This window comes from Abramis brama (genome assembly GCF_963993115.1).
Source record: "Abramis brama genome assembly, chromosome: 24".
Lineage (NCBI taxonomy): Eukaryota > Metazoa > Chordata > Actinopteri > Cypriniformes > Leuciscidae > Abramis > Abramis brama.
In genome coordinates, this window is record NC_139986.1 from 3,416,850 (window position 1) to 3,436,026 (window position 19,177).

At 41.0% G+C, this 19,177-nt stretch overlaps 1 protein-coding gene across 2 annotated transcripts in view; it reads right to left on the minus strand.

Annotated features, from left to right (window-relative positions):
• Window positions 1–19,177, minus strand: part of fars2 (phenylalanyl-tRNA synthetase 2, mitochondrial) — a 147,012-nt gene that overhangs the window by 77,729 nt on the left and 50,106 nt on the right. For both annotated transcript variants that reach the window (XM_084102436.1, XM_084102435.1), the window contains exons 2-4: window positions 16,064–16,717; window positions 13,973–14,135; window positions 13,757–13,888 (exon numbers count right to left, since the gene is read on the minus strand). In XM_084102436.1, the coding sequence (XP_083958562.1) occupies window positions 13,757–13,888; window positions 13,973–14,135; window positions 16,064–16,699 (931 nt within the window). In that variant the 5' untranslated portion in view covers window positions 16,700–16,717. The remainder of the gene's footprint in view (window positions 1–13,756; window positions 13,889–13,972; window positions 14,136–16,063; window positions 16,718–19,177) is intronic.

Genomic DNA, 19,177 nt, shown 5'->3' on the forward strand with positions numbered 1-19,177 from the left:
GAGCATCGTGCCACACGTCAAGTGAAAGAGGCTTCAGGTGGGCATCGTGCCACACATCAGGTGAAAGAGGCTTCAGGTGGGCATCGTGCCACACGTCAGGTGAAAGAGGCTTCAGGTGGGCATCGTGCCTCAGGTGAAAGAGGCTTCAGGTGAGCATCGTGCCACACGTCAAGTGAAAGAGGCTTCAGGTGGGCATTGTGCCACACATCAGGTGAAAGAGGCTTCAGGTGGGCATCGTGCCACACGTCAGGTGAAAGAGGCGTCAGGTGGGCATCGTGCCTCAGGTGAAAGAGGCTTCAGGTGGGCATCGTGCCTCAGGTGAAAGAGGCGTCAGGTGGGCATCGTGCCACACGTCAAGTGAAAGAGGCTTCAGGTGGGCATCGTGCCACACGTCAGGTGAAAGAGGCTTCAGGTGGGCATCGTGCCTCAGGTGAAAGAGGCGTCAGGTGGGCATCGTGCCTCAGGTGAAAGAGGCTTCAAGTGAGCAGCGTGCCACACGTCAGGTGAAAGAGGCTTCAAGTGAGCATCGTGCCACACGTCAGGTGAAAGAGGCTTCAGGTGAGCATCGTGCCACACGTCAAGTGAAAGAGGCTTCAGGTGGGCATCGTGCCACACGTCAGGTGAAAGAGGCGTCAGGTGGGCATCGTGCCTCAGGTGAAAGAGGCTTCAGGTGGGCATCGTGCCTCAGGTGAAAGAGGCTTCAGGTGAGTATCGTGCCACACGTCAGGTGAAAGAGGCTTCAGGTGGGCATTGTGCCACACGTCAGGTGAAAGAGGCTTCAGGTGGGCATCGTGCCACACGTCAGGTGAAAGAGGCTTCAGGTGGGGATTGTGCCACACGTCAAGTGAAAGAGGCGTCAGGTGGGCATCGTGCCACACGTCAGGTGAAAGAGGCTTCAGGTGAGCATCGTGCCACACGTCAGGTGAAAGAGGCTTCAGGTGGGTATCGTGCCACACGTCAGGTGAAAGAGGCTTCAGGTGGGCATCATGCCTCAGGTGAAAGAGGCTTCAGGTGGGGATTGTGCCACACGTCAAGTGAAAGAGGCGTCAGGTGGGCATCGTGCCACACGTCAGGTGAAGGCTTCAGTTGAGCATCGTGCCACACATCAGGTGAAAGAGGCTTCAGGTGAGCATCGTGCCACACGTCAAGTGAAAGAGCCTTCAGGTGGGCATCGTGCCTCAGGTGAAAGAGGCTTCAGGTGAGCATCGTGCCACACGTCAGGTGAAAGAGGCTTCAGGTGGGCATCGTGCCTCAGGTGAAAGAGGCGTCAGGTGGGCATCGTGCCACACGTCAGGTGAAAGAGGCTTCAGGTGAGCATCGTGCCACACGTCAGGTGAAAGAGGCTTCAGGTGGGCATTGTGCCACACGTCAGGTGAAAGAGGCTTCAGGTGGGCATCGTGCCTCAGATGAAAAAGGCTTCAGGTGAGCATCATGCCACACGTCAGGTGAAAGTGGCTTCAGGTGAGCGTCGTGCCACACGTCAGGTGAAAGAGGCTTCAGGTGGGCATCAGGTGGGCATCGTGCCTCAGGTGAAAGAGGCTTCAGGTGAGCATCGTGCCACAAGTCAGGTGAAAGAGGCTTCAGGTGAGCATCGTGCCACACGTCAGGTGAAAGAGGCTTCAGGTGGGCATCGTGCCTCAGGTGAAAAAGGCGTCAGGTGAGCATCGTGCCTCAGGTGAAAGAGGCTTCAGGTGGGCATCGTGCCACACGTCAGGTGAAAGAGGCGTCAGGTGGGCATCGTGCCTCAAGTGAAAGAGGCGTCAGGTGGGCATCGTGCCTCAGGTGAAAGAGGCTTCAGGTGGGCATCGTGCCTCAGGTGAAAGAGGCGTCAGGTGGGCATCGTGCCACACGTCAGGTGAAAGAGGCTTCAGGTGGGCATCGTGCCACACGTCAAGTGAAAGAGGCTTCAGGTGAGCATCGTGCTACACGTCAGGTGAAAGAGGCTTCAGGTGGGCATCGTGCCACACGTCAGGTGAAAGAGACTTCAGGTGGGCATCGTGCCACACATCAGGTGAAGGCTTCAGGTGGGCATCGTGCCACACGTCAGGTGAAAGAGGCTTCAGGTGGGCATTGTGCCACACGTCAGGTGAAAGAGGCTTCAGGTGGGCATCGTGCCTCAGATGAAAAAGGCTTCAGGTGAGCATCGTGCCACACGTCAGGTGAAAGAGGCTTCAGGTGAGCGTCGTGCCACACGTCAGGTGAAAGAGGCTTCAGGTGGGCATCAGGTGGGCATCGTGCCTCAGGTGAAAGAGGCTTCAGGTGAGCATCGTGCCACAAGTCAGGTGAAAGAGGCTTCAGGTGAGCATCGTGCCACACGTCAGGTGAAAGAGGCTTCAGGTGGGCATCGTGCCTCAGGTGAAAAAGGCGTCAGGTGAGCATCGTGCCTCAGGTGAAAGAGGCTTCAGGTGGGCATCGTGCCACACGTCAGGTGAAAGAGGCGTCAGGTGGGCATCGTGCCTCAAGTGAAAGAGGCGTCAGGTGGGCATCGTGCCTCAGGTGAAAGAGGCTTCAGGTGGGCATCGTGCCTCAGGTGAAAGAGGCGTCAGGTGGGCATCGTGCCTCAGGTGAAAGAGGCTTCAGGTGGGCATCGTGCCACACGTCAGGTGAAAGAGGCTTCAGGTGGGCATCGTGCCACACGTCAAGTGAAAGAGGCTTCAGGTGAGCATCGTGCTACACGTCAGGTGAAAGAGGCTTCAGGTGGGCATCGTGCCACACGTCAAGTGAAAGAGGCGTCAGGTGGGCATCGTGCCTCAGGTGAAAGAGGCGTCAGGTGGGCATTGTGCCTCAGGTGAAAGAGGCTTCAGGTGAGTATCGTGCCACACGTCAGGTGAAAGAGGCTTCAGGTGGGCATTGTGCCACACGTCAGGTGAAAGAGGCTTCAGGTGGGCATCGTGCCACACGTCAAGTGAAAGAGGCTTCAGGTGAGCATCGTGCTACACGTCAGGTGAAAGAGGCTTCAGGTGGGCATCGTGCCACACGTTAGGTGTAAGAGACTTCAGGTGGGCATCGTGCCACACGTCAGGTGAAGGCTTCAGGTGGGCATCGTGCCACATGTCAGGTGAAAGAGGCTTCAGGTGGGCATCGTGCCACACGTCAGCACATCTGTTTGTCATTCCGGCAGCATCAGCTCCATTGACTGCTGAGTCAGGTGTGCATTCACTGCGCTAACATGTGCAGGCTCCCACACACACACACACACACACACACACTTCAACACAGTGCATTGAGTTCAGACGAGAAGACATGCACAGCAACCGTGCAGGGATGCAACTGATCACTTCACACTCAAAAGACTCAATAAAATATTATTGCTATTACACTTCATATTACAAGGTACATAATTCTCTATGACATAAAATAGATTCACCCCCAAAAAAAATAATGTCTTCCATTTACTCATCCTTATTTCAAAATCACTTTTCTTTCTTCAGCAGAAAACAAATAAAGATATTTTGATAAACATTTCAACTGTTTTGTCCATATTATGAAAGTCAATGGGGTCCAAAACTTTCAAGCTCCAAAAGGGACATAAAAGTTGTATGAAATAATCCATATGACATTGATCAATGCACGCATTATTCATGTTATTGTAAACAATTCATCCATGCATACTGCATATGTTTCTTTTTTCTTTTTGAGCCCATATGTTTTAAATCGAAATGACAAAACACTTCAAAAAATGAATCAAGTTGCAGTCTGTCTCAGCGGGATGCATGTCACAATATGAAAATATCTGTCGCATCCTCTGATCCATGACCATTTTAAACCAGCCTAAAATGGTTATAGCTAACTAGACCAGTTACATCAGGTGTATAACAGCTTGGCCAGACTGGAAGACCAGCTAAAAGAGTTGAAACCAGCTAATCATCTTAGTTTCAGCCATTTTGTTTAGCTGGGTATCAATTGGAAATACCATGGACACCATGATAACCTTGTATGATAACTATGTAAGTGAGGATAGGAGCAGGCTTCACTCAGTGCATATGCTTATAAACTTTAATAGTGCTGGCCTGGATAATTAGAATACGTAGGAGAGAGGCCGCACTATGCATATATACTTTTATTTGCACAGACGCGTTTTGGCGCCAGGTTGCACACTGAAGAAGGCACGCGCCGAAACGCGTCTGTGCAAATAAAAGTATATATGCATAGTGCGGCCTCTCTCCTACTTTAACTATTTTCATGTACCATAGTGTTCACATGGTCCTCCAAAGAATTCTGTTATATTCCCATGGTCCACGTCCAAAACCACCCCAGGCTCATTAGATAAACGTGCCTGTTGTTACATTATGATATTGCATTGTTGTATGCATCTCCCATGTTTTGTGACACTTTTAAAGTGAATTGTCCAGTGAGTGCCACTGAAAGCGTGTCCATCTGAAACAAAGGAACTTAAACCTGGCAGCATTTTGTTATGTTGGCTGTTGTAAATATCGTAGCAGTTCAGAAATGAAGCGTTCAGTAAGTGTCGCTTAAAGGTTAATACTGTGTCACGTTTGAAAATAACCCTAAACCTAACCGATAGTGTAAACGAAAGCAAACCTAAGATTAAAATGCATTTGCTGACTGAACCATGCAATTTTAGCTTGCTTCTACAAGTCTAGTGTGCATTTCAGCTGGAAACTGCAGAGAACTCAGTGGCATTTTCCTCCAAGGAGCAGTGCTTTCCTTAAAAAAAACTTGGATGAGAAAATAATGCAAATATTACGAAATATGGCATTAAAATGTGTATAATCAGTCTGCATGAATAAATAATGGTGTTAATGGAAAGACCAATTAAAAAGTAAAGAACTCAACCACAGATTCCACCACTTTATGTCATGTCAAAATCAAAGCTGAAGTGGCTTGAAAACATGATCTGTGAGGGTTTTTTAGTGAGCAATTGGTGAAATTAAAGGTACATCTTGTGTCTATAGCCATCATGTGGTGTTTACTGAACTTTAATGACTGTTGATCCGAAAAACAACTTGAAAAAAACATCAGATCTCAAATAAAATAGTTGTCAACTAAAATTTGTTACTGTGTTCTTATAGTTAATCTAAAAATGATTTAACGGCATTAACTTGATGAGACATATACTCGGCTTTATTAAATACAACATTAATTACATTGTTAATGCTAAAAAAAAAAAAAAACAAAAAAAAAAACATAACTATATTGAATTGTTTTACTGGCAACAGTAAGTGTAACTGGAACAATATTTATATAGAGTTAAAAATAAAACAAATATATACAATAAAATAAAATAAAAACAGTGAGGACTTCGCCTTCGGTTTGCAGAAAATAGCAGACACACTTGTATCTCTGATTTAAAGATAAAAAATATTTTATATGCCTAAAATAAGCCATTCCAAAGTACAACAAGGATATGAATGTTATTTGACAAATGTAAAATGTGTTTCATCTGATCTATTTCTTGTGACCACAAGCTGTTGCATACAAAACAGCCACATGCATATTACATAACACACATCCGCACAACCGGTCCGAGTGAGATGAACTTGATTATCCCGGCTGAAATTGAACATGCTACATATCACCAGCAGCTGTGGGAGCTTGTCTAAATGGGATGTAATTTACTCCTCATTACACAATGCAAGCCTTAGGCACTACGGCAAAGCCTTCGTTTCAGAAAATAGGCCAGAGAAATGCATAACACAGCGAGGGAAAACACAGAGTATATCTCATTCACTCATTTTCCTCTGCTTCTTCATTGCCTTCTTTTCTCTTTTTGTCCTTTTAATGACTCTATCCGCAAAAGCGTCCAGTTCTATTTGTCCCACTCTCTCGGGTGCGATGGCTGAAATGGAACAGTGCACAAGCAAATGTTTGCACTAACAGTACAAACCCCGGAGACCAGACGTACAGGAGACAACTGTGACTGAGTGTGTGTGTGTGTGTGTGTTTGCCTTTTAAGAGGAAGAGAAGTCAAAGGGATGGATGGATGTTAAACAGAAAAACAGATAGATAGATAGATAGATAGATAGATAGATAGATAGATAGATAGATAGATAGATAGATAGATAGATAGATAGATAGATAGATAGATAGATAGATAGATAGATAGATAGATAGATAGATAGATAGATAGATAGATAGATATTAATATTAGATGGATAGATGGATAGATATTAATATTAGATGATAGATAGATAGATAGATAGATAGATAGATAGATAGATAGATAGATAGATAGATAGATAGATAGATAGATAGATAGATAGATAGATAGATAGATAGATAGATAGATATTAATATTAGATGGATAGATGGATAGATATTAATATTAGATGATAGATAGATAGATAGATAGATAGATAGATAGATAGATAGATAGATAGATAGATAGATAGATAGATAGATAGATAGATAGATATTAATATTAGATGATAGATAGATAGATAGATAGATAGATAGATAGATAGATAGATAGATAGATAGATAGATAGATAGATAGATAGATAGATAGATATTAATATTAGATGATAGATAGATATATAGATAGATATATAGATAGATAGATAGATAGATAGATAGATAGATAGATAGATAGATAGATAGATAGATAGATAGATAGATATTAATATTAGATGATAGATAGATAGATAGATAGATAGATAGATAGATAGATAGATAGATAGATAGATAGATAGATAGATAGATAGATAGATAGATAGATAGATAGATAGATAGATAGATAGATAGATAGATTAGATAGATAGATAGATAGATAGATAGATAGATTTTAGACAGAAAAACTGATAGACAGCTTTTGTAATACAAAGGTACATTATTTATCGTGCCAATAAAGTACTAAAAGACACTGCAACTGAGAAAGACAAAGGGTGAGGGAGAGGAAGCAGAGTCTGACTGACTGATTAAAAAACTGCCAGCTCGTCAAAAACGAAGCATCCTGACAGAAGCGCTGTAATGAGGCCAAAGACACATGTGCGTATGAAAGAGAGAGCTTTAAGCGGAGCCGGTCACAACTGGCACATGATTTATTCAGTGCGGGAGGGCGGGGGTATTAAGGATTAAGACTAAGATTGAAAGTGCCACCTGAACCAGAAAGGGAGCTCAGCTGGTACCCTTCCCACCTACCAGCCGGCCCCCGCTCCCCTGCCGTCCCAAAGGCCCTGGGGCGGGTGACTTGAAGGGCCGTTAATTGTCACGAAACACGGCTTTAATCACATTCCCCGGGCCCCCCGCCCTCTGGGGCGTGACTAAACCACAACCATGCCACTGACACGTGCCGTCATTAACGCCGGGTCCCATATGCCGTGGACAGCCCCGGCGAGGTCCCACAGGGCTCCGTTCTGGGCCCATTGCAGAATTGATGTGTCCGGGGATTACACGCCGCGCTCTAATGAATAACTAAGTGGATCTACCAAACCGGTGCCGCACTGTTACCCCTCCTCCCCTTTCATTAGTCAAGCTCCGCCCTTAAACCAAATACACCACCTCTGGCACACTTACTCCACGCTTAGCATATGGCGGTCATGCTCAGAGACGAATAAATAACCTTTCAACTTCCCAGGACACCCCGTTCCTGTTTTTTCTCCACCCGTTCTCTCCCGTCCCCGTACCCCCACACATTTAATGCTGTCTTGCTGGCAGCTTTTTATTGTACCACTGCTCTGAAGAGAAAAGAGGGAATGTGTGAGTGTGGATGGGTGTGTGAAAAAAGGGGGGGGTGCGAGAAGACTGAATGAGAAGTTGCTATAGCAACGGAGCCACACTGCTCTGCCGCAGTGAAGAAAGGCAGAAAGAGAGAGTTGGAGGAGTGAAAATGAGAATGGAGGGGGGAGTGAAGAACAGAGGAGAGGATTTGACAGAATCCCTGCAGTCCAGAGAGGAGAGGGTTGGGACATCGAGAGAAGTCAAAGAGGAGACTGAGTGCGCGCGAGTTTGTGTTTGCGTACGCATGACGATAGTCGATGCAGATGAGGGCCAGTTTGTCAGCAGTTGTGGAAAAACTCTGAGACACCAGCAGTTCCACTCTTTTTGGCCAAATGAACAACTGATAGCACTGAATGTCATTGCTGGTTGTCCACGGCAGTTCCAGAAATGTGAACGCTGATGCCTGGGGAGAATGAGGATAGTTACACTTGGTCACTTCGTTGCATTTTTACTGCTCTGACAACAAAATGATAATGAAAAGATCAAATGTAAATGCCTTCCAAGATGCATTTGATAGTAATACGATCACTCAAATCATTTTCTGAAGATGAAACAAGACCAAATGTAAATGAACCTGGTTGTTCGGACAACATATGTAAACGTTTTCCCCAAACCGCATATGTACAGTATATATATATATATATATATATATATATATATATATTATATATAACGGATAAGACATTTGGATGGAGAAAGCGCAGCTTCAACATTAGTTGACATATAGGGTAAACAGAGTGAACTAAATTTATGAAGACATCATCATGGACGTTGTAATATATCGTATATGTATATATCGCAGGAATAGTGTAACGGATTTGGCCAAATGTAATGAATGTGCATACAGAATCAGACGACAATCCTGTTTTAAAGAAAAACATGTTTGCATTTGTAATTTTTGATTGAAATGTAGTAACTCGTTCCACTAACCTTTCCTATAGCCTTTAAGCCGTCTAACCCCTCCCCTCCAACCATATTTTATATTGACAATATCTGAGGACTCATTTTGCACTAAATTACCTGATACTACAATGGTTTTTAGACATGGTGCCATGGGAATACCAAGTTTTTTCTTTTTTAACATGTACTGTGGTATTCTTAGACATACTATGGAGTACCATGTACACTAGGGGTGTAACTATACCCTCATGTCACGATTCGAGACATATCACGATACTGAACTCACGATACAATATTATTGCGATACTCCATGACATATGGTAAAAAGTTAACAAAAAATGTACTGTTGATTAAAATGCAAAATTTTGTATTACATTGTGTGTGTAAATGAATAGGCTTGGACTTGGTGCTGGAAACCCAATGCACTGGCTAATAGAGACACCAGAATAAAAATTTTGATGATTCTGAAGCTGAAAATACAGAATTATTTTAGACGAATATGCTTGCACTCTGTCACTGACTAGATTTATTTAAAATAATGTAGGACACTTTTTACTGGTAACATAAGACATTTGGCATTATCAGGACCCACAAATATTCCCCCATTGCATTATTATACATTATATTCAACATTATATGTAGCAGTTTGATGTAGTACTGACACTAAAGCTCCGAAAACCTACATTTTTTCGTCACACGGAAATTTTATTTTGGGTGAATTATACACAATACACATTATAGCTATCCACGATGCATATTATTGCATTTTTGTATTGCGTTATATTGTGACACGATATATTGTTACACCTGTAATGTACACTGAACCACTGAATAAGTCACACTGTGGTATCACTATCTGACACCATTAGAATTTAATTTATGGCTACAGTACTTGTTTGTAAGGGTATTTTCCAGCCAGATCCACAATGCACTGAATAGACACCTGTCAAAGACTCAGTAGACCCCTGACACTTCAGTAGTGTGAAACACTCATCCTGTTAATGGCTTCCAATTAAAACCTTCAAATGCCAATTTTGTTGTCATATTTCAATAAATAAATGAAAGCCTTCAATGGAAGTGCGAAGCTGCGCCGTAGAGCTTCTGACAGATATTTAGTTAATAAGCCATTTTATTAGACACAAATTGTGTGGGTTTGTCGAAATTCATTATAATCGTACAATGAAAACTTTGATTAAACAAACGGCGTAACCTAGACAGGAAGGCACCGTTTGCCAGAATGACACCCGTGAGCGCGGATTCGTCTGAGCAGAAAAGCCTCGGGGAGGAGAGCAAGGCCCGCTGACAGCTGTCTCGAGACACCAGGGCTTTGTTTACCCAGTTGTGAATATGCATTGCCACTCGAGTGGGTGTACACAAGGATAAAGCAGTGATTGAGTACAAGCAGACAGAGCAGGAAGAGACACACACACTCAGTAATCTGTACTCGTGTCAGGCACAGCACTGTGAAAGACACCAACTTCTACTAAAGTCCAATCAAATCAGGATTGCAGGTGTCCTTGCTGTGACCATACATACAAGAAGCCTTAAAAAATAGTATAACTTCAAAACAACTCTCTGTAAACCACTAAATTTGGTCATTCAGTCAGTCCACAATCATCCTAACTGACCTCTTTTAAATCCATATGAAAGATAGAAACTGCCTAAGAAGATGTGAGGTCCATAAATAGAAAGCTCTTTACAAGAAACACTATTTTTCCATGCTGCCAAAACAATGCAGGAGCCCAGTAGCCTTCCAGCACAACAGACGAGACACACACACACACGCTTGACCATGAGTGTTTTCACAGAGAGAAGATGATGGGAAAGGTGGACTGGTGAATGAAAAAATAAAGCAAGAGAGAGACTGGAGCTCTTAAGGACTTGCCTTCAGATAGAAAAGCTTTCAATTATTGATGGATTCAAAATGCCAGAACACACAAGAGGACCTAAAGATAAAATGCAGAGGGAGCGGCCACCCATCCAATACACTGACTGCATTTACGCAGAGGGGAATATTCCTATGTTAATCGGAATTTGGTCATATTCTAAATATATGTATGCATTTTCCACAACAATAATCACATTAGGAAAACATTCTGATTACAAAAAAAATCTGACTAAAACATGCAACAAATGCCTGTATTAATCAGAATCTGAGGGTATATTCATTTATATCTGTGTGTGACCAAACAAGTAATGGCGGATGATATGAAATATGGGAAATCATCAAGCTCATCAAGGCTACATACGGATAAAACAATGATATTGTGACATTTTATTACAATTTAAAATATCTGTTTTCTATGTGAATTTATTGTAAACTGTGATTTATTCCTGTGATCAAAGCTGATTTTGTTTTTTTCCTAATTACTCCAGTCTTCAGTGTCACATGATAATTCCAATATGATGATTTGACGCTCAAGAAATGATTCTGATTATTATCAATGTTGAAAATGGTTTATGTGGAAACCATGATCATTTTTTTTTATTTTTATTTTTATTTTTTGATGAATAGAAAGAACATCAATTATTTGAAATATAAAATCTTCTGTAAAATTAAAAATGTCTTTATTGTCACTTTTGATCAATTGTTAATAAATAAATCACCATGTTAAATAACTAAAAATGTATTATTAAAAATGGCAAAAAGGAAACGCCAGAAAAAGAAATGTGTAAATCTCTTCTCAGAAAAGGATGAATCTTAATTGTAAATTGCAACAGCACTCTTTTCTTGAGCAGGGAATACTGCTAAAGTCACACGTGTAGAGTGTAAGATCCTAACGTTAGCAGAGCAGTGAGGAAGAAGCCATCGCTCGCTGTTGAGTGGCACTGTTGTTAATTGGCTGTTACATGTTCCACATGCAGACGGCAGGGGAGTGTGTGCTGTTTAACACACACAGGATCGATGAAGAGAGCAGATGAGATTGAAGAATTAAGTGGCAGTGAGGAGTGAGATGACTGGGCCAGTGGAGGAGGAGGAGTGGTCATACTGGGACCATCCCGAGGGAGGTAAACATGTCTCTGCAGTCACGCGTGTCCTTCCCCTCCCCCTTACTGAAAGCTTGGATCTCCCTCGTGCGGGACTATCCCATCCACTTCATCAGGGCTGGATGCCTCACACAACACTGCACAACAGCGCCATCTACTGGCAGAGGCAGAACGCCTTTCTCTGGCTCAAAGGTGTGGCCACTGTACTGTACGCATAGAGATGAGGGGAAATGTGTGTGGTATTTTGTGCATTAGCGTTTATAGTTTAGCAACAGGCCCAAGCTTTAGCCTGCTTCGCATGACCATGACCACTATTCAATCATGCTTAAAATGGACCTTTAATAATCTTATATAATGGTGAAAGCATGTTATGATGTAGTTGTTTTGCTAGAAAACCATATGTAAAATAAAAACACACAAAAAAAAAAAACACGTGTTTGGGGGAAGTTGGTGGACATAGAGCAAAAGACGAGATTATTCACCAGAAATCTAATGTTATAACACAAATAGTTGAGAGTCTAAATTCTAAAAACCAAGTTCTTCCTCATCTTGACTTGTGTCCCACTCTGTATTTATGCAATACTTCACAGTTTTACTTCAACATATGAAAGCCTATTCCTGCTATTTAAGAGAACAGAAAAAAAAAAGAATGCTTTGGTAAATCATAATTATAAGTTTATATTTATTTTATATTTACTTGCATAAAAGTCATTATCAAGACATGAAAACTGAAATTGAGATACTAAATTATGAGATTAAGTCATAGTTATGACATTAAAAAGATTGAAATTATGAGCGAAAAGAAGAATTATGACAACTCAACAACTTTTTGTCATAATCCGTACTTTTTATCTCATAATTTTGACTTTATCTCATAATTATGACTTAGTACGTCAGTGTCCCCTTTTTATCTCATAAATATATCTTAATATCTCATTTTACTTTTTATGCCATGATTATGATTATTTATGTCATAGTTATGATTTACCGAAGCATGATTGTTTTCTTATGTTGAGAAAATGGGCTTCCGTATCAATCTGACGTTTAAATAACATAAAACAGTTTTGCCTACAGACAACCCTGCAAAAATATCTATCAATACGGTAACATGTCTAGCGTTGCGCAGTATACACTATCACAGCGCAGGCCCTAGTGCTCGTGATTGGGATCAGTAATCTGAGCGCTTTCATTTGACTCAGGATGAAGCCTGACGGCGCAGTTACACCAACAGCAATTAAATCACCAGCTGTACTGTTGTTTGAGATCGGTCATTTCTACACAACTGCTGTATTAAACGTTATCACAAGACGAATCATGTCCGAACTCCCCTATCTGTACTCTCATTGGTGGTTGCTGTATCGTCTCGCTGCTCATTTGCATACTGTTGAACTTTCTGTTTGACGTCTATAGCCCTCTTCGGACGGGACTAGTTTAACATGGAGAGGTGGGGTAAAGTAATAATTACCAGAGCTACCAGTCCCGTCCGAATGTGCATCTCAGTGATCATTACGGACAATGTCAATAAAGATTACGGCGACTTTTACCTTCTGTTAAAAGGTCCGGAAAAATGACCTCAGGTAATACTAATCCCGTGCGAATAGACCCGCTGCAAATATGTACGTAAATATTCCATAATTTCCTGTTTAAAAGTAGTTTTCCACAGGTTTTCAAGAATGGAGACGCTTGAAAAAGCATTCAGTTGCGTTCTAGACGCTGGGACGAGTCTGTGGCAAAACTCAAGTGTTTCACACACACTATTCAGATCAGAGAGAAGATCGAAAGCACTTGTTAGAGGCACAAAACATCTTTTAGCGTTAGCTAAGTGCCCATTACCAACATAACCCAATCTGAAGTTAATTAATACATCGTTCGACCAAACATAACTGTTTTATATACATAAATGGTTGTATGTGTTTGCGCACATGATATCAGGAAACAACGTAATACACACATGACGACAGGAGTGACGCTAGAGTTACACTTCTGCTAGTTTTACTGAAATATCTTATCCCGTGCGAATTGGCCATTAATATTACAGACGTCCTGGGGTAAAATTACATCACTCCATCTACCCTTGTAAAACTAATCCCGTCCGAATAGGGCTTTAGTCACCTCAAATCAGCAGTTCGAACTGAAAATGGTTATAGCTTGTTTAAAGTGTGAGTGAGTGTTGGGTGTGTTTCCGAACCTGAGCGGACCAGTTCCTGCTCCATCACCCCACATCCCAGCACCTCCAACCAGTCGCCCTGGAAGCGCACCTCCATCTCGAAGGAGGGGTGTGTGAAAGGAAAGTAGCAGTCCACCCAGCGGATCTCCAAATCTGCAAGACAGAGACAGACAGATGGAGGAGAGCTGGACAGAGAGAGCGAGGGAAAATAAAGTGAGAACATCACAGGCTTCCTACCTTCCCCAAAAAGGTGTCGCATGAGGCGCGTGAGTGCCTGTTTCAGATCGAACTCCACGAGTTTGACGGCCTCCAGCGTGTGTGTTTGCTGTTTCTGAGGCGTGCGGCGGCCAGCGCTCTCAAACAAACACAGGTCTTCACCATTCTCCACTCGAGCAAACAGCTGATAGAGAGAGGAAGGGTGAAAACAAGTGTGCGTATCCAAAGAGATTACGTTAAGATTTCATCATGACTTCTCTGACACTTGTCCTCAAACAACCTATTTATTACAGTCTGGATGCTTTAAATAAACAGCTTTTTCTACACGGAGAGGCAAGGGCTTCTGGAAAAGCTTTGAAAGATCAAGTTTGTAATTTTAAAATGTTTAAATACTTTCTTCTATAACAGTTTAAGAGAGACAACTGGGAGTCAGACATTTTAGTTTACCTTGACATAAAGTGAACACTGTGGGTGCTTTCAAAACATCGCTCTGTTTCTTTGATCATCCAGAACAGGGGTGCGTTTCCCAAAAGGATCGTTAGCCAACTATGGTCGCAAGTTCAGTTGAATTGTGTTGGTAACGATGGAACTGGCGACCATAGTTGGCTTCGGGAAACGCACCAAGCAGCAGCGGCTCAACCAATCACGTGACTGATTGACACGGGGAATCATTTTTGCAATTCTGTTTCAGTTGCTCAGAAATTAAACCATTTCAATTCATTATCAATGCACTAATAATGTATACAATAAATAAATAAAATACACGCATACATAACTCTTCAAATTGACAAATAAATATTTGTTTCAATTCGCTGAATTCAATTTATGTCTTAAAATGCAGTGGAATGAAAATAGTTTAGTAGCAATAAATAGTTACTTTTAATATTATCTCATAATTTTGCAGCAGGAATATTAGGCTGTTGTCACTTTAAGACCTGACACACAGATCCATTATACTGTTACACATGCAATTTCTTTCTCAACTGTTTATGTTCACTTAAAACGTAACTGACTGTGTTTACGTGAAAACTCACCAAGACATGGTATTTTGACATTATACTGTGTGTATTTGACTGTTTAAGTGCAATAAGCAATTCAACTCAATATAATTCTTGGAGACGGCTTTATGTGCGCATACTTTGGGTTATTTAAAATTGTGTGCAATATGCGCAATCCCAAGCCCTGTAACAGCAACAATATTCATGCGGAGCAAATGAAACGAGTGAGTGAGGAGAGGCGGGTTTGTGTGTCACTCGCTGACGGAGAGAAATATCTATTCTGTGGAAGCATTTCAGATATTTCAGTATCGATATGTATCGAAAAAAAATCTATATTTTTTGAGTGACTGTGTTACACACCACTACTGAAATTCACCCGCATTTGGTGGGTTGGTGGGTGTTAATGTCAAGCCCTGATTATAATACTTATGAATATCATTAATATGTATAATAATTTATCATTTGATACACTTTTACTGTTTTATTTACAAAAGTATTGAATATTTTTATGTAAACGTTAAAATTATTTTGAAGTTGGGATGAAATGGTAGTAGTAGTAGTATTACATTTTTATTATAATGTTTTATAGTTATTTTATTATAATATTTATAGATGTAATTAATGTATATTACTTTATAATTGTTTTGTCTTTTTTTATTTATTTACAATAGTATTGAATATTTCAATGTAAACATCTTTTCTTCCATATTATGACGTATGTCCATGTGAAACGGATTATAGAGAAAGAAGAAATGTAGGACGGGAGCTTGGTTCAGTGCATTGGTTGTTCATTGGATGGAAGCAGATCTGAAAGTGATGTAAGCCAGACTTCTCCAATCATTTAGTCCGCTTAAACCCCACCCCTTTCTCACAATCAACTGCAAGATTTCACTGACAGTCTATCATTTCACTGGAAGACCCAGTTATGATATTATTATTATTATTTTTTTTAATTTTTACATATGCACTGATGAATTGCTCTCAATAAGATGCATTTAGAAACTAGATTTCCATTTCATGCCAACTCTAAATATCCCTAATTTTTTAATTAGTTGACTTTTTTTTTTTTTTTTCGTCAGGCACTCCTGTCCTCCATAACGGACACTATTCTGACCTCATGGTTGGAGAAAAGCCGCACTCCCTCCATCTGGTGGAAGACAGGATAGTGTCTGGAGTCGATCTCATCTCGTCTGTACACATCTCCAGCCATCAGAAAGCAGTCCAGTCCCGAACGCACCAGCTCCTTCTGGTGGGCGGAGGTGTGGGCTCGCAACATGTGTGTGCGGTTCAGGTAGTAATTGTCTCCTTTTTTCCGACTGGGATGATCTGGAGGAATGAGCAGGCTATCGAAGTTCTGCTCCACTGTCACCACTGGCCTGAGATTGTCATGTACAGAAAAGAGAGGGTTTCCGGTGCGTCCGATGTAAGAGCGGTAGAAATGGTCTTTGATGCGTTCTTTAATAAGCCACAAGGGGTGGTGGGGCCGGTTGTGAAGCTGACAGCCAACTTTAGACAAGATTTTAGCCGTCACATTGGTCATGTCATCTCGTGGGTAGACATGGCTGAAAACTTCTACTGAGTTTTCAGTAACGCGTGTCTGAGGAGCGGAGGCATCCGTCGACAGGACCCTGCAGGAGTGGAGTTTGCAGGACGGGGCGAGGGCTCTGGTCCATTGGCAGTCAGCGGGACAGTGACGGACAATGTGTTTGAGGAGCGGGAGGAGAGTCCGGGAACTGCTGAATAACCTCATAGTAGCTGGTCCATGAGTCTGTGAGAAAACAGAGAAACACTTTAGTTCTGTGAAGTCTTTATTCCTCTTCCTGTTTCAAACTGAATTATCAGCCATGCTAAAGGGATGGGAAAGAATTGGTCAACTCAGAGTTGTTTTAGTATCCTTGAGGTTCTGAATTGTTTGTTTAATATATATATATATGAAGACCTCCGATGCAAAAGCCTCTAAAAGCCACCTCTGTCAAAAATGAGATAATAATATTGAGTGAATGCTCTCTGCACATAGTATACGTTCATCAAATACTTTCACTTCAAACTCACTAAATCCCAGCCTCAACCCTTTCAGAAATGCCTGTACTTGGGTAGAAACCTATACATAGGAGCCTGATAAAAATGTTAATATTAAAGAAAAAACTTAGAGACTTTTGCATTTGAAGTCTTCATATATACATATATCATATTTTTTTTTTTACAATTTTAGTAATTTTGTAGCATTTTTGTTTTTTTGTTTCTTTTGTTTTTATTATTTGTGACCCTGGATCACAAAACCAGTCACAAGTCGCACGGGTATATTTGTGGCAATAGCCAACAATACATTGTATGGGTCAAAATTATCCATTTTTATTTTATGCCAAAAATCATTAGGATATTAAGTAAAGATCATGTTCCATGAAGATATTTTGTAAATTTCCTACCGTAAATATATAAAACATTTATTTTTGTGAGTGAATGCAGCACAATCGCGAACTTAAATGGACAACTTTAAAGGAGATTTTCTCAATGTTTCGATTTCTTTGCACCCTCAGATTCCAGATTTTCAAATAATTGTATTTCTGCCAAATATTGTCATATTCTGACAAACCATACATCAATGGGAAGCTTATGTGGAAAGGGTATTTATTCAGCTTTCAGATGATGTATAAAACTCAATTTCAAAATGTGACCTATGTGACTGGTTTTGTGGTCCAGGGTCAAATTTAGTTTAATTTGTATTATGTTTTTATCTATATAGTTTTAGATATATATAGTTTTAGTTATATCAGTTTTAACTATTTTAGTTAACGCTTTTATTTCAAGTGACACAAATGTTTTCTTTTATGGTTTTAGATTTGGTTAACTATAATAACCCTGTGTCGACTAGTCAGCCACACATGCAACTAATTATTGAAGTCAACTAGTCAGTTTGTGTAGATTTCTTTTCTTTGCTAAAATGCAAAGCTGCATTTTCAACATCATTGCTCCAGTGTCACATGATCCTTCAGAAGTCATTCTAATATGCTGATTTGCAGCTCAAAAAACATTTATGATTATCATCAATGTGGAAAACAGTTGTGCTGCTTCATATTTTTGTGGAAATTGTGATTTATTTTTTTATTTTCAGGATTTTTAAAATAAAATAAATGAAAAGTATTGATTTCTGTGTGAGAAGAAAATACCTTATTGTCCCAAAGCATTTTAATTCTAGTGTATATTTTGGGGTTTCACAGCCACCAAACAACCGTCTGTCGTGCTAAAACCCTCTCTAATAGAAGAACTGCAGCAAAGTAGTAATGTACTTTTTACAATGCAACCTTTTCTGGATTCCAGAGATGCCAAAATTAAATACAAACATTTTGCAACACATTTAGGAGCTTCAAATACTCTCAGACTTCAATAAAAGGTTTTAAGCTATTTATTAAGCATATTTATTAGTCATCCTGGAAGAAAACGTGACATTATTGGCCCCAGTTGCCAATCAAACTGTAAGGATCAAAGTTGCAGATGCTAGTTGGGTCTTGGGGTCAGAAAGTCTCCAAAACTATGATCAGACCTCACCTATAAAACCACAACTTGTTTGGGAAGGTTGCAATAAAAAGCCTTTTGTGACATCAAACAACATCTCATAAAGGCTGGTACCTCAGTGGGAGCACTGGCGGGTTTTATGGTCAGATGAGATCAAAATAAAGCTTTTTGGAAACAGTACCTAATCCTCACTATGAAGTATGTTGGTGGATCTGTAATGCTAGGAGGCTAATTTTCTTCCAAAGACCCTGGACAAGTTGTGTTAGGATACACGGCATCATAAACCCCATCAAGCACCAGCAGATGTTAAATCAACACCAGACTGACCCTGTCAGGAAGCTTAAACTGGGGCGTGGTTAAATCTTCCAGCATGACAATGATCCAAAGCACATCTCAAAATGAACAGAATAATTCACTGTCCACATGGACATAGCAGTCCCCTGACCCAAACCACATACGCAAAAACTTGTGAGATGAGCTGAAGAACAGAGTCCACAAGCATGGAGTCTGGAGGATCTGGAGAGATTCTGCATGGAGGAATGGTCACAGATCTCTTCATCAACCTTATTGCACATTATGGGAAAAGATCCAGAGCTGTTATCTTGGAAAAGGGAGGTTGCACAAAGTATTAAATGAAGGGGTGCCAATTATTGTGGAATACATATATTTCTATTTGACTTTAATTAAAGGTTATATTTTTGTGAATATTCTGAGT